The sequence below is a fragment of the Zonotrichia leucophrys genome, unplaced genomic scaffold (assembly GCF_028769735.1).
Source record: "Zonotrichia leucophrys gambelii isolate GWCS_2022_RI unplaced genomic scaffold, RI_Zleu_2.0 Scaffold_763_23887, whole genome shotgun sequence".
In the NCBI taxonomy this organism is placed as follows: domain Eukaryota; kingdom Metazoa; phylum Chordata; class Aves; order Passeriformes; family Passerellidae; genus Zonotrichia; species Zonotrichia leucophrys.
In genome coordinates this window covers 1-14,962 of record NW_026992968.1, presented here as the reverse complement: position 1 = coordinate 14,962, position 14,962 = coordinate 1, and the positions used below count along the sequence as shown (strand labels likewise).

Sequence of the window (14,962 nt, the reverse complement as noted above, 5' to 3'; positions counted from 1 at the left end):
TGCCACCAGCACCAGTTTTGGGAGCTGGCTGTCACTGCAAGCAGCCCCACACCCACATCCCTGGAACGCTGCACCTGACCAAGAATCTACTGACTCAGCTTGACAGAGCCGTCGGTTCTGAGAAGGATGTTGTCACTCTTCACATCTCGATGGATCACATTGTTTGAATGAAGAAAATCCAGTCCTTGCAGGCACTGAGAGAGGAAACAGAAAGAGGAGTGCAAAAATGAGTGATGTGATTTCATCACATGAGAGACAATCAAAGAATCGAAAAGATTCCCTCTCCAGGGGAATGGGGAGTAATGGCAGAACAGTAATGGCCACTGAGTGGAAGAGCTTGCTGCTCCAACACTGGCAGAGCAGGACCTTTCTGAGGAAAGGCACGTCAGCTTTGGAAAGAGCAAGATCACCTGCTCTTTTAGACTGTCCCCTGCAAACCAGCCAGGATGACTCCTGCTGCAGTGGATGTGCTCAGAAGCAAAGAGCATTTTGGCTGCACTCCTATCCTTTTTAGCTGAGGACTGAGAGAATCGAGTCTCTCTTTTTTCTTTGCTCTTTGTTTCAAATCCTGCCACCAGCACCTTTGCTTTTAGAGGCAAGGAATGCAGTGAAGACAGAAAAAAGTTTAGTGAGGCAAGATGGGGAACAGCAAATACAAGAGGCGGAGCGAGAGTACAACAGCAGGAGATAAGAGTACTGGCACTGAGTACAGTGAGTGCAGGGGCACTGGCAGGCCTTTCACTTGAGGTGCTTTTACTTGCCCATAGCATTTCAGCCACACAGAAACAAAGCTTGGCACATGAAATCACTCCTGTTCTGAGCCCCTGTTCCCAGACAATCCTGCCCAAGGCCTCAGAAGCACAGATGGGATTGCTGACCTCCCGACTGATGGCTGCAGTGTGGTCTTCAGACAGGAAGGTCTTGTGGATGACATCACTCAGGCACCTCCATCCATGTACTCCATTACCAGCCAGAGTTCCTCACCCAGAAGGTAGCTGAAAGAAGGAAACAAGGCCGTGGAGATAAACATGCATGGCTACCTTGATGTTTTGCTTCTGGGTTTCTTGTTTCCAGGTACCTTTGTGACTAGGACAGAATCAAAGGAATAGACAATCTGCAGTCTGTGCAGTCTGGAGGAGAAAGGCACAGCAGTGAATAATAAGATGTCTTAGATGGCCAGCAGGTGAAAAATGCAGTTTAGTAACAGCCCAGGTAAAAAACTGTCAGGCATGGTGTTCCTGGAAATAAGCACCTAGTCTTCCTGGCATGCACAGCAGTGACAAAGAGGGGCAACGATCTAAGAGAAATCCACTTTAGGATGGTTCGTCAGCATTTAAGAATCTTTAAAAAATAAATCCCGGAAAAATGTGGAGGCAGTGTACTTTGAGGGTGTTGACTTAGTAAGAAACAGCTGATCCAGGTTTGAATAATTTTGGAATAATTTTCAAACGACAAGTGGCAGGGAAAACTCATGCAGACAAGATGTACTCTCCTCACATCCATTGGAGATGAGTAAAGAAATATGAATAAATAAAAAATGAACAGCTCTACTTTCTGCCACTGACCAAAGTGGGTTTTTAACCTCTCATGTTTGCTGTATGTAAATGCCCATTGATGGGATATGACCATGACCTCTCACCTGTCTAAATAATTCACAACACTGGGACTCCTACACTTCTTCATGATCATGATTTCATTAACAGTTAGTTCCTTCGTTCTCAGTCCTTGAAGATGTATTTTCTTTATGGCCACCTTAAATGACATTGAAAATCATTAACTGGAGAAGTTAGTGGCACGAGACCACAATGCAAATGGAGCAAGTGATTTAAATGACACAGCTGAGCTGTGCCAAACTGCCTTGTGATTAGATGCTGCAGTAATTAGGAACTGACATTCCAACAGCCCATTTCTCTGCTCCCTTGGGGGACAGTTACAGAGCTCCAGCCGCAGCTCACACCAGAGGGGAAAGCCCTCATGTGCTGCAGAGTCTGTGGGGCTTGTTGACATTTACCTCTCCTCCTGTGGCATTGTTGAGTGCTCTGACCACTTGTCCAAAACCCCTAGAAACAAAATAGAAGCAGAGAAAGAAGAAGCTGTTTATCTCCTAGAGTGAAAGCCAGCCCACACAGGAGATCTCTGCTGGAAGTGTCAAAAACCTGCAGGAGGCAGGAGGGCTCTGCCAGAAGGCAGATGATGCATTTTCCTCTCAAGTGCATGGGCACTGGGCCTGTTCCTGAAGCACTGGGGTTCAACTTCTAAAGGGAGTTTAGTCCTTCCTCTTGGGTTTCACTTTCTAAACTGTGTGGTTCCTATCCTGACCACAGAGTATTTCCTTCTGCAAAGCAGGGGAAAGAAATGTTCTTGGGAACTGTTATCTCACACAGCTTTGATAGAGGGTAGGTTCCTCTTTCAGGCAAGCAAGTTTCTTCTTTTCTCATTAATGGAGCAGTATGATTTTGAGACATACAAAAATGCTAAGGAAATTAACACAGAGCTGTCCCACACTTGAGACACAAGGAGATCTTCCAGGTCCTGTTCCTTGATGCAGGCAAGACCTTGGCAGCATGGAGATGTCACTGACAATGCCTTCTGAGCACACTCACAAATTCTGAGCAGCACTGAGAGATGGGGTCATCTATCCCCAGAGTGTGAACATGTTTACAGCTGGCCTGACTTCACACTGGATAGACATTCCACCAGAAAAACACCTGGCGCATGGCTGTGCAGGAGTAACTGCGGTTGGACTCACCCGCTGCCAATGTGTTCCATTTCGGTGTATATCACAATGGGATTTTCCTGGTTCACCATTCTCTCTGAGGGAAACAAAATGCAGGATGCTGACTTTAAAGCAGAGATCCCAGCTTCCAGGACATACAAAAGGCAGCCCCACTGTCTGGGGCTCTGAGCCCTTTGTGGTCAGCTGGGTAGCAACAACCACAACCACAAGAGCAACAGGACAGGCAGCCCTGCAGTGCAGATGGCTGGCAGAGAGACTGATTCTGTACAGTCCTTTGAAGAGTTCTCTTGACAGGAAACAAAGCACGGGGAGATGCATTCCCAGGAGAGAAGAACATCTTCCCCACCTTTCAGCAGTTGGCCAAAGGAATTTATTTCCATTTGTAAAGCAGAGCAGGGCTTTACTGATCCCGAAAGGGCTTTCAGCATCAGGAGCCTGACCTGTTTATGAGCAGGCTGAGCTCAAAGATGCCCCTCTCCCAGCTAAGGAAGGCTCCAGCCTCTGCAGTCCCTCCAGCCCTCAGGGGCAGGGCAGCTAGCACAACGAGGCTGGCAAAGCCCAAGCATGAGCACTGGCAAGCAGTGGGAAGAAGCCACAGCCACCCTGAGCCTCTTACAAGCTGTTGCCCCCCTTGAGGACACAACAGGATGGGCTTTGAGATCAGCCACACCGAGGCACAGATCAGTGCCCTTTTTGTCCCAACAGGTGATGGCAGACACAGAATCCACTGGGCTCTGGTCTCAGCCCCACCAGGTCTTATCTGAGAGCACAGCACTGGCAGCTGTTACAGGCAAGAAGCAGATTCATTGGGTTGTGCTGCAGAATCACAAAAGACTTGATGTGTTTTCCTAGAGACTGATCTGAGCAGGGCTTGGGCCAATGGGTAGGATTCTAACAGTCATGGGAAAGAGTGGGAATCGGGTATGGAAAAGTGCCATGGATCTGAGGAATATACCATGGCTGGGCTGGAGGCTCTCTCCTGAGAAATGCCTGCAGTACAGTTTTATCTGATGACGCCACTTGGATACATCTCTTGGACTCATCTTGATAAGCATAAAACTAGAAGATTAAATAAAGGTTGCTACAAAAGTATCGCTTTTTTCTTTGGGGGCACATGGAAAACACCACTTGCTCTCTATTTGTCCTGTAACCTGATGTCCTTTCAAAGTAATTCTTATTGACAAAAAGATAGCATTCTTGTGAAAATAAACTGCAAATGTAGTAGTGGTAAAAGCAGCAGTCATAAAAATGCCATCAGTAAGACATGGGGCAGAAGGGCTATTTCAGAGTGGAGAAAAAACCAACTCCACTAAAAAAGCCCCAAAACCCGTAAACCGAAAAAACCCAAAACACAAAAAATCCTGCCACAGAAAAAAAAAAGAAGGCCTCCACAAAAAATAAACAACACAAAAACATGGCCCCTCTCACAGAAAAAAAAAATAATCCCCAACCAAAAAGACAAAACTCCAAAACCAGTCCATTTCCGTGAAGTTTTTTGCTCGGATTACTGGTTCGAAGTCAGGAGTCTAAGGAGAATTTAGGAAAAAAAGAAATTCTGTTCAGTTTGGCCACTAGCACACGAGACTTGTCTAGATCATTTGCAAGGTCACAGCCTTCTGCTGATCCAAGAACAATTCCTGCTTCACCCTTTAGCAGAGAGGGAAGCTCAGGCAAACCCAAGCCCATCCCAGGTGCCCTCAGAGGCAGCAGGAACACCCAGAGCTCTCTCGCTGCCTCGGAGCACAGCACTTCCTCTGGGGACTCCTAAATGGCCCTGTGACACCAAACTCAGGAGGAGCATTTGGTACAGCTCTGCTGACACCTGCCCACAACACACTGTCCCTCAGACAAGAAACACCCCAGACGTACCCAGCATCTCCAGGTGCTTCTCCTCAGTCTCCTCTTTCAGGGAGATGAAGTAACTGCCCGAGCTTGAGCTCCGAGGTTCAACAGAAAGGCTTCCTTGGGATGATGCTGCTGCGGCAGCAGGATCAGAGCCCATGATGTGCTGGACCTGGAGCACTTCTGGTGGGCACTGTTCCTGTGCCTCACTCCAAACTTGGGGTCCTTCATTGCCAGACATTGGCTGGAATTCTTCGCAGGCTGCCCGGTGAGATGTCAACACTCGCACCTCAAGTCAAACAGAACAAAGCAGTCAGACACTACAGCTTGTCCCTGTCAGCCAGGAGTCATCGACTGTGAGGAAAGGGAAAGAACAGATTGACAAGGGATACAGACAGCTTGTTTCAGTCCTCCATCTGGGTCACCATGTTCCACTGTAAAAACACTTGAAGGAACAAGGAGAGCAGGAATAGGCCAGAAGAACAGAGCAGCAGTGGAGATTCAGCACACCGGGAAATGTCCTTCAGAGTGACTGTGATACACACTAGAGCAGGATGGCACTCAGAGGCATGGCCCCACTCCCTGCTGCTCTGAGCGGAAAGGCAAGAAAGGCAGAAACCACCAGTTTGGTGCCTGCAGTGACTGAATCCCTCTTTCACTCATTCTAGAGCCTAAGGGAGGCGATTAAGTTTCTCTCTGACAATTTTCATTTCTTCCTCCAGCCTCTTCTCCCTTGCCCTGTTGCTAGCCTCAGAGTCCTGCAGCTCTGCCTGCACGTGTCCCTTGATAGACTGTAAAGGAGAAGGGAGAGGACATTTCATGAGTGGAGTGGCTGCCACTCTTTCACTCACCTGGTTTTGTTGATGGCTCCTGTACTGATGGAGATTCTCCTCTTGAATTCTTCCCATGTCTTCCTTGTTCTTTCTCTTCACATCCATGATGGCACTCTGAGCTTTGGGCAGCTCTGCTTGTGGCTCTGCCTTGATCTTCTGTGCACACAAATGCAGAGCAAGTGGCTGGGAGCTGCCATCAAGCTCAGCTTTTTCCTCTTGCAGCCTCAAAATCACATTTATTCAGCCACTTCTTTCTGCTTCCCTCCCCACATCTGCTTCCATTGCAAACCTCCTGTCCCAGGGCTGATCTCTGCAAATTCCAAGGCCCTGTGCTTCCAGTGCCTGTGGGACTCCTGGCCTCCTCAGTCCCAAGAGCTCTGGTTTACGCCCCTATTCCTGCCCTTCCCTCTGTGCCCTGGCCAGTCAGGCTCATCTGGCCATTCTCCTGTGGCTCTTCCACCTGCTGCCTGAGCTGCTCTTCCTGCCCTCGGGCAGGGAACAGCTCTCCCTGAGTCTGGCATGGCAGCTCAGATGAGGCAGTGTGCTCCTGCCCTTTCTCTAGAAGCACCTGCACAGAAAGCAAGAGAAGATGGGTTTCAACTTCCCGTATGACTTTTGTGGGCCAAGACTCAAAGACTGCTGGGCTCACACGTTCCCAGAGCACTGTGCTGCTGCTCTCCTGGGTCGTTCTCTGCCCGAGGGGAGGCACAGATTCCAAAGCAACCTTGGCCTTATAATCAGGAACCATCTGGGATTGAAGCTCCAACAGCCTCTCAGGCAGCTGACAGGGAATGTGTGGCATTTCTCAAGGGTCTGGTGAGGGCCTCCCTCTGCTTCTGCCATGTCCTGTTTGTCTTTCAGTAGAGACTGACACCCCAGCCTGTCCCACAGCTCCATCCTGGCTCTGCAGGTGTCAACCTGGGTGAGCTCAGCCCTTGTGAGAGACACTCCTGGAGTTCACGTTCTCTTCAGGCCTGCACCAGCATTTCTGCCTTTCTGACATCCACTCTTTTTTTGGCAAACCTGGTCACTCAGGAGATGAGGATGCATGCAAAGATCTCTGATGGAGGTCACAGAGCCTCTATGGCCACCTCAGTACATGGAGGAGGACCAAAGTGTTTCTTCTCCCTCTTTTGTCAACTGAGAATTCTGACCAGCAGAAACAGACGCTCTCCTAAGGCCCCATTAACGAATGCACTTACACAGCCCTGAGGAAGCCGGTGAAGGAAACCATGTGTCATGTAATGCATGGCACATATGACCAGAGTCACCAAACACCACCTGAACATGGAATTGTTGCACCTCTCTAGGACAGGCAGAAATTGAAAGAATTAACTGGAGACATCAGGAAACAAGAGGCCAGAGGAGGAAAACAATTCTGAATGGAAAAACCATCATATCTGGAGGGGGAAACATCTCTGCCTGCTCAGAATTGGTCGAGGGAACATGTCTCTAATCCTCTCCAGAAAGGAATGCTTTTGGTGATCTTTGCACCTCCAACTGCCTTGGACCAGAGCCAGGAATATTCAGTTATGTAAATGTTACCTAGATAGATAGGTAGGAAGATAGATGGATAGATCTCACTACTATAATCTCCAGTTACTGCCCTCTCTGTTGCTGCACACATCAAAACATGGTAGCTTGTGTGCCGATCAGCAGCAATCCTGAGATTGCTCTCCTGTTGCTCAAAAAAGTACACTCTTGGGGAATGTGGAGATTTTAGGTCCTTATGGAAAGGAATTAGTCCCAGAGCACTGCACTGGGAACTGCACTCTTTGTGCATCTGTGCTCAGGTAAGTTCTCTTGGACTCAACCACATTGACAGTGCTAAAGTGGCTGGAATCAGAAATGCAGTCCAGCCCCTTCCAGTTTCTGTGATCTCTGAGGAGCAGCTAGAATGCAAGGGCATTGACCTCCTGCTAAATTTCCAAACACATCACACAGTGATTCTCTGGGCTGTAGAATGACAGAGACAGTGTTAAACTCAAAGTGATCTTCTAGGCCATGCATGTAGGCTTGGAAACACAAAAGCTCCATCTGCATCAAGGTACAAAGAGGGTGCAAAATGCCTTCCAGAGCTTGATAAGGGCAGAAAAGATGGTGCAGCAGCATCCTTGCTTGCTGGAAAAAGAGAAAATGAACAGGGCTTCGCCTCCTAGGAAACCCACAAACCACAAGATGGAAATGTCAACCACTCCAGTATCTTAAGCCCTTGGATGCAGTGATGGGATGTTTGGAAGAGAAATAGCCCTTGTGCTGAGCACTGTCATGCAGGGATTGATGGAAGTCTGTCTGGAGGTGCTTCCAGAGCCTCCCATTGTCCAGGCTGAAGCTCCCTCAGCACCTCCTCCCTGGCCTTGTGCTGCACCCCTTGCCCAGCTCCCCTGTCCTTCTGTGCCCACGCTGCAGCCCCTCCATGACTTTCTGCTTCCCAGGGCCCACAGCTGCACACAGCACTCCAGCTGTGGCTGCGGCGCTGCCCAGCACAGGCCACGCTCACTGCCCTGCTCCTGCTGCCCCACTGCTGCTGGCACAGCCACCGTGCCCTTGGCCTTCTTGGCCCCCTGGCCCCACGCTGCCTCATCTTCAGCTGCTCACGGCCACCAGCCCTGCGTTCTTTGGGCCCACGCAGCTCCGCAGCCACAAAGGTGCCCATTTCACCTCAGATACAGCAGGCACCACAGCAAGTTGGCCTTCCTGATTTGAGCAACACAAGACAGCAGTCAAGGACTTGCAGCATCACCCCCACTCTGGGCTCCAATGCATTTGCCAAAGCTGCAGACTTCACCACTAAATGGATCAGCAGAAAGTTTCCCCATCTGGTGTTTGAACCTTCCCAAAAGCAAAAACACAGCTGGGCCAACTGTGTCTACAAGTGAAGAATGACTCAAGAAAACTTCCACAAGGCAAACACACCTTTCCAAAAAGGGAAAAAAACACAAGAAAGACTTTTGACCTCCAGCACTACCACGTGTGCCCTTGGCCATGACATCGCAGAAGCCCAGAGATGGAGCTTCCCTAAACCAAGCAGCCAGAAGCTCAGATGAAGCCCCCAGTTCTGCACTGCCCCAACAGGACAGGTCAAAGGCCAATTTCTCGCTGTCACTGCCTGCGGGAAATCACTACGTCCTGCAGGACTCTGGTACTCAGCATTCTTGGCCAGACACAGCAAGCGCTGGCTGCTCAGAAACTTGCACCTCTGCCTTGCACTAAAGACAGCGCCCCCCACAAGGGGCACTTACTCTCTTGAAATGATGAGCAGGCCGTGGTCTGACCATGGCTGGACAAAGGCGGTGGTCGTCTTTCTCTTTGTCCTCCACTCTGGCTTCTTCTTCAATAGCAGAGAGAGCCAGGGGGAAGACGGCTCTTGCTTTTCTCACCTGTGGCAAGAGAGATTCATAAGGACACGACGTTACCTGGTGCCTATAACCTTGTTTGTCCTCATACCGACCGCCACCTCTTATAAGGAGAACTCATCAACTTTGTTAGCAATGGCATTCTAAGTCACTCCAACCAGATTGAAATGGGGACATTCAAAAAAACAGTACATGGCTATGACTTCGATATTCCTCCCTGGCTGCTATTTGCAAGAAAATTTCTCTCTGCAAAAGGCAGCTTTTGGTTCTTGAAACCTCTGAAATGGAAAAGTAGGAAAGAGCCAGCAAGGTCTTTACAACTGCTGAGCAGACATTGAAAAGTAAAAAGGGCTCAGAATCCCTTACAGTGCCTATAAGGACAGGAAAGTTTACGCGGAAGCATCCTTACTTGCTGGAAAAAGAGAAAATGAATAGGGCTTCTCCTTCTAGGAAACCCACAAACCACAAGATTGAAATGTCACCCACTCCACTGTCTAAAGCTATTGGATGCAGTGATGGGATTTTTGGCACTGAAACAGCCCTTGTGCTGAGCACTGTCTTGAGTGGATTGATGGAAATCCGCCTGAAGGTGCCTCAAAAGCCTCCCAATGTCCAGGCTGAAGCTCCCTCAGCACCTCCTCCGTGGCCTTGTGCTGCACCCCTTGCCCAGCTCCCCTGTCCTTCTGTGCCCACGCTGCAGCCCCTCCATGACTTTCTGCTTCCCAGGGCCCACAGCTGCACACAGCACTCCAGCTGTGGCCGCGGCGCTGCCCAGCACAGGCCACGCTCACTGCCCTGCTCCTGCTGCCCCACTGCTGCTGGAACAGCCACCATGCCCTTGGCCTTCTTGGCCACCTGGCCACACGCTGCCTCATCTTCAGCTGCTCAAGGCCGCCAGCCCTGCGTCCTTTTGGCCCACGCAGCTCCCCAGACACAAAGACGCCCCATTTCCCTTCAGATACAGCAGGCACCATTGCAAGATGGTCTACCTCTTCCAAGAAACACAAGACAGCAGCCAAGGACTTGCAGCTTCACCTTCACTCCAGGCTCCAAGGCGCTTTCCAAAGCTGCGCACTACACCAAAATATGCCCCAGCAGAAACTGGCCGCTTCTGCTTTTGGCCTCACAAGAAGACTTCGCAACTCCGCACTTTCTTCTTTTTCACATGGGACAATAATTGCCTCCCACAGCTGCACGGAGAACACAATCCTCCCTTTGCAGCTTATCAAAAGCCAACAGACAGAGTGCCTAAATTAGACTCTACCAGTGAAGAACTGCTCAAGGAAAGTGCAGACCACTTTCACAAGCCAAACACACCTTGCCAGAAAGGGAAAACAAACAAACCAAGCCCTGGCACCTCCAGCACAACCTCATTGCCCATGGCCATAGCACTGCAGAAGCCAAGAGACAGAGCTTCCCTAATCCAAGCAGCCAGATGCTCTCCCAGAAGCACCAGCCCTTTGCGTCCTCAACATGACAGGTCAGGGGCCAAGTTGTGCGGTCGCTGCCTGGAGGAAATCCCTAGCTCCTGGCAGGACTCCAGCACCCAGCATCCTCAGCCTGCAACAGCAAAGTGCTGGCTGCTCCAAAACTTGCAGCTCTGCCTTGCACTAAAGACAGCACCACACACAACTGGCATTACAGGTCTAGAACAAGGAGGTGTGAAGAACATTGAATGGTTGTTGTCATCCACCTCATTTTCCACCTCTTTGGCTTCTTCTCCAGGAGCAGCGGGAGCCAGGGGAGAGATGGCTCTTGCTTCTGTCATCTGTGGCAAGAGAGAAGCATGAGGGACAGCCCGGTACCTATCATGTAGAACCTCATTGCTTTTCACATCTACCACCACATCTTCTAAGGAAAAATCATAGCATTTGATAGTGACAGAGGGGTTCTAAGTTACAGCCACCAAATTAAAATGGGTCAATTCAACAGCACTCTAGATGGATATGAAGTTGATTCTTCTGCCTGGCTACTGTCAGCAAGCAAGGTTATCTCAGAAATATGGACCTTTCAGTTCTTGAAACACTGAAATGGAAAACAATGAAAGCGACAGCAATGCCTTTGCTATTGCTGCTGCAGATGTGGAAAACTAAAACTGGATCAGAATCCCATCCAGGGCAGGAGAAAGCAGGAAACGCTGTGCAGAAGCATCTTTGCTTGCTGGATAAACAGGAAAATGAACAGCCTATCGTGTGCTTGCAAAACAAGGAGCCAACAAACCACAAGATGGAAGTGTCACCCACTCCAGAGTCTAAAGCCCTTGGATGCAGTGAGGGGATGTTTGGCACTGAAACAGCCCTTGTGCTGAGCACTGTCATGAGGCGATTGCCAGAATTGTGCCTGGAGGTGTCTCAAGAGCCTCCCATTGTCCAGGCTGAAGCTCCCTCAGCGCCTTCTCACTGGCCTTGTGCTCCATCCCCTTGCCCAGCTGCCCTGTCCTTCTGTGCACACGCTGCAGCCCCTCAATGACTCTCTGCTTCCCAGGGCCCACAGCTGCACACAGCACTCCAGCTGTGGCCGCGGCGCTGCCCAGCACAGGGCCACGCTCACTGCCCTGCTCCTGCTGCCCCACTGCTGCTGGCACAGCCACCGTGCCCTTGGCCTGCTTGGCCACCTGGCCACACGCTGCCTCATCTTCAGCTGCTCAAGTCCAACAGCCCTGCATCCTTTAGGCCCACACAGCTCCCCACACACAAAGACGCCCCATTTCACTTAATATACAGCAGGCACCATTGCAAGATGGTCTGCCTCTTCCGAGAAACACAAGACAGCAGCCAAGGACTTGCAGCTTAACCCACATTCATGGCTTCAAGGCACTTGGTAAAGCTGTGGACCACAGCAAAATATGGCCCAGCTGAAACTGGCCACTTTTGCTTTTGCCCTCACAAGGATGTTTCACAACGCCACACTTTGTTTCTTTTCCACATGGGAAAATAATTACCCCCATAAATGCATAGACAACAAAATCCTCCCTTTGCAGCTTATCAAAAGCCAAAAGACAGAGTACCCAAATTAGACTCTACCAGTGAAGAACTGCTCAAGGAAAGTGCAGACCACTTTCACAAGCCAAACACGCCTTGCCAAATAGGGAAAACAAACAAACCAATTGCTGGCATTTCCAGCATAACCTCCTTTGCCCTTGGCCATAGCACTGCAGAAGCCAAGAGATAGTGCTTCCCTAATCCAAGCAGCCAGATGCTCTCCCAGAGGCACCAGCCCTTTGCGGCCTCAACATGACAAGTCAGAGTCCAAGATGTGCGGTCGCTGCCTGGAGGAAATCCCTAGCTCCTGGCAGGACTCCAGCACCCAGCATCCTCAGCCTGCAACAGCAAAGGGCTGGCTGCTCCAAAACTTGCACCTCTGCCTTGCACTAAAGACAGCACCACACACAGCTGGAACTTACAGGTTTAGAACAAGGCGGTGTGAGCAATGTTGGAGGGTTGTTGTCACACACCTCATTTTGCCCATCTTTGGCTTCTTCTCCAGGAGCAGCGGGAGCCAGGGGAGAGACGGCTCTTGCTTCTGTCATCTGTGGCAAGAGAGAAGCATGAGGGACAGCCCGGTACCTATCATGTAGAACCTCATTGCTTTTCACATCGACCACCATATATTCTTAGAAAAAAATCATAGCATTTCATAGCGACAGAGGGGTTCTAAGTTACAGCCACGAAATTAAAATGGGCCAATTCAACAGCACTCTAGATGGATATGAAGTTGATCTTCCTCCGTGGCTGCTATCAGCAAGCAAGGTTATCTCAGAAAAATTGACCTTTTAGTTCTTGAAACACTGAAATCGAAAACAATGAAAGCGACAGCAATGCCTTTGCTATTGCTGCTGCAGATGTGGAAACCTAAAACTGGATCAGAATCCCATCCAGGGCAGGAGAAAGCAGGAAACGCTGTGCAGAAGCATCTTTGCTTGCTGGATAAACAGGAAAATGAACAGCCTATCGTGTGCTTGCAAAACAAGGAGCCAACAAACCATAAGATGGAAGTGTCACCCACTCAAGCGACTAAAGCCTTTGGATGCAGTGATGGCATGTTTGGAGGAGAAACAGTCCTTGTGCTGAGCACTGTTATTCAGGGATTGATGGAGGTCTGCCTGGAGGTGCCTCAAGAGCCTCCCAATGTCCAGGCTGAAGCTCCCTCAGCACCTTCTCACTGGCCTTGTGCTCCACCCCCTTGCCCAGCTGCCCTGTCCTTCTGTGCACACGCTGCAGCCCCTCAATGACTCTCTGCTTCCCAGGGCCCACAGCTGCACACAGCACTCCAGCTGTGGCCGTGGCACTGCCCAGCACAGGGCCACGCTCACTGCCCTGCTCCTGCTGCCCCACTGCTGCTGGCACAGCCACCGTGCCCTTGGCCTGCTTGGCCACCTGGCCACACGCTGCCTCATCTGCAGCTGCTCAAGTCCACCAGCCCTGCGTCCTTTGGGCCCACGCAGCTCCCCAGACACAAAGACGCCCCATTTCCCTTCAGATACAGCAGGCACCATTGCAAGATGGTCTAATTTCCAAGAAACACAAGACAGCAGCCAAGGACTTGCAGCTTCACCTTCACTCCAGGCTCCAAGGCGCTTTCCAAAGCTGCGGACTACACCAAAATATGCCCCAGCAGAAACTGGCCGCTTCTGCTTTTGGCCTCACAAGAAGACTTCGCAACTCTGCACTTTCTTCTTTTCCACATGGGCCAATAATTGCCTCCCACAGCTGCACGGAGAACACAACCCTCCCTTTGCAGCTTATCAAAAGCCAAAAGACAGAGTGCCTAAATTAGACTCTACCAGTGAAGAACTGCTCAAGGAAAGTGCAGACCACTTTCACAAGCCAAACACACCTTGCCAGAAAGGGAAAACAAACAAACCAAGCCCTGGCACCTCCAGCACAACCTCATTGCCCATGGCCATAGCACTGCAGAAGCCAAGAGACAGAACTTCCCTGCGCCAAGCAGCCAGATGCTCTCCCAGAAGCACCAGCCCTTTGCATCCTCAAAATGACAGGTCAGAGGCCAAGTTGTGCGGTCGCTGCCTGGAGGAAATCCCTAGCTCCTGGCAGGACTCCAGCACCCAGCATCCTCAGCCTGCAACAGCAAAGTGCTGGCTGCTCCAAAACTTGCAGCTCTGCCTTGCACTAAAGACAGCACCACACACAACTGGCACTTACAGGTTTAGAACAAGGAGGTGTGAAGAACATTGAATGGTTGTTGCCATCCACCTTATTGTCCGCCTCTTTGGCTTCTTCTCCAGGAGCAGCGGGAGCCAGGGGAGAGACGGCTCTTGCTTCTGTCATCTGTGGCAAGAGAGAAGCATGAGGGACAGCCCGGTACCTATCATGTAGAACCTCATTGCTTTTCACATCCATCACCACATATTCTAAGGAAAAGGTCATAGCATTTCATAGCGACAGAGGGGTTCTAAGTTACAGCCACGAAATTAAAATGGGTCAATTCAACAGCACTCTAGATGGATATGAAGTTGATTCTTCTGCCTGGCTAATGTCAGCAAGCAAGGTTATCTCAGAAAAATGGACCTTTCAGTTCTTGAAACACTGAAATGGAAAACAATGAAAGCGACAGCAATGCCTTTGCTATTGCTGCTGCAGATGTGGAAAACTAAAACTGGATCAGAATCCCATCCAGGGCAGGAGACAGCAGGAAACGCTGTGCAGAAGCATCTTTGCTTGCTGGATATACAGGAAAATGAACAGCCTATCTTGTGCTTGCAAACCAAGGAGCCAACAAACCACAAGATGGAAGTGTCACCCACTCCAGAGTCTAAAGCCCTTGGATGCAGTGAGGGGATGTTTGGCACTGAAACAGCCCTTGTGTTGAGCACTGTCATGAGGGGATTGCCAGAATTGTGCCTGGAGGTGTCTCAAGAGCCTCCCATTGTCCAGGCTGAAGCTCCCTCAGCGCCTCCTCACTGGCCTTGTGCTCCACCCCCTTGCCCAGCTCCCCTGTCCTTCTGTGCACACGCTGCAGCCCCTCAATGACTCTCTGCTTCCCAGGGCCCACAGCTGCACACAGCACTCCAGCTGTGGCCGCGGCGCTGCCCAGCACAGGCCACGCTCACTGCCCTGCTCCTGCTGCCCCACTGCTGCTGGCACAGCCACCGTGCCCTTGGCCTTCTTGGCCCCCTGGCCCCACGCTGCCTCATCTTCAGCTGCTAAAGCCCTGCGTCCTTTGGGCCCACGCAG

At 50.5% G+C, this 14,962-nt stretch overlaps 1 protein-coding gene across 1 annotated transcript; it reads right to left on the bottom strand.

The window, feature by feature from the left end:
* Window positions 1-1,639: 1,639 nt before the first annotated feature.
* On the bottom strand, window positions 1,640-5,755 carry LOC135441970 (serine/threonine-protein kinase PAK 3-like; the record flags this gene model as incomplete). The annotated part of the gene is made up of 6 exons (XM_064701520.1): window positions 5,702-5,755; window positions 5,431-5,568; window positions 4,607-4,868; window positions 2,750-2,813; window positions 2,012-2,060; window positions 1,640-1,752 (listed from the first exon to the last, which is right to left on the bottom strand). Coding segments are annotated over exons 2-6 (575 nt in total), but the record flags the coding sequence as incomplete, so codon positions are not given.
* Between the last annotated feature and the right edge of the window lie 9,207 nt (window positions 5,756-14,962).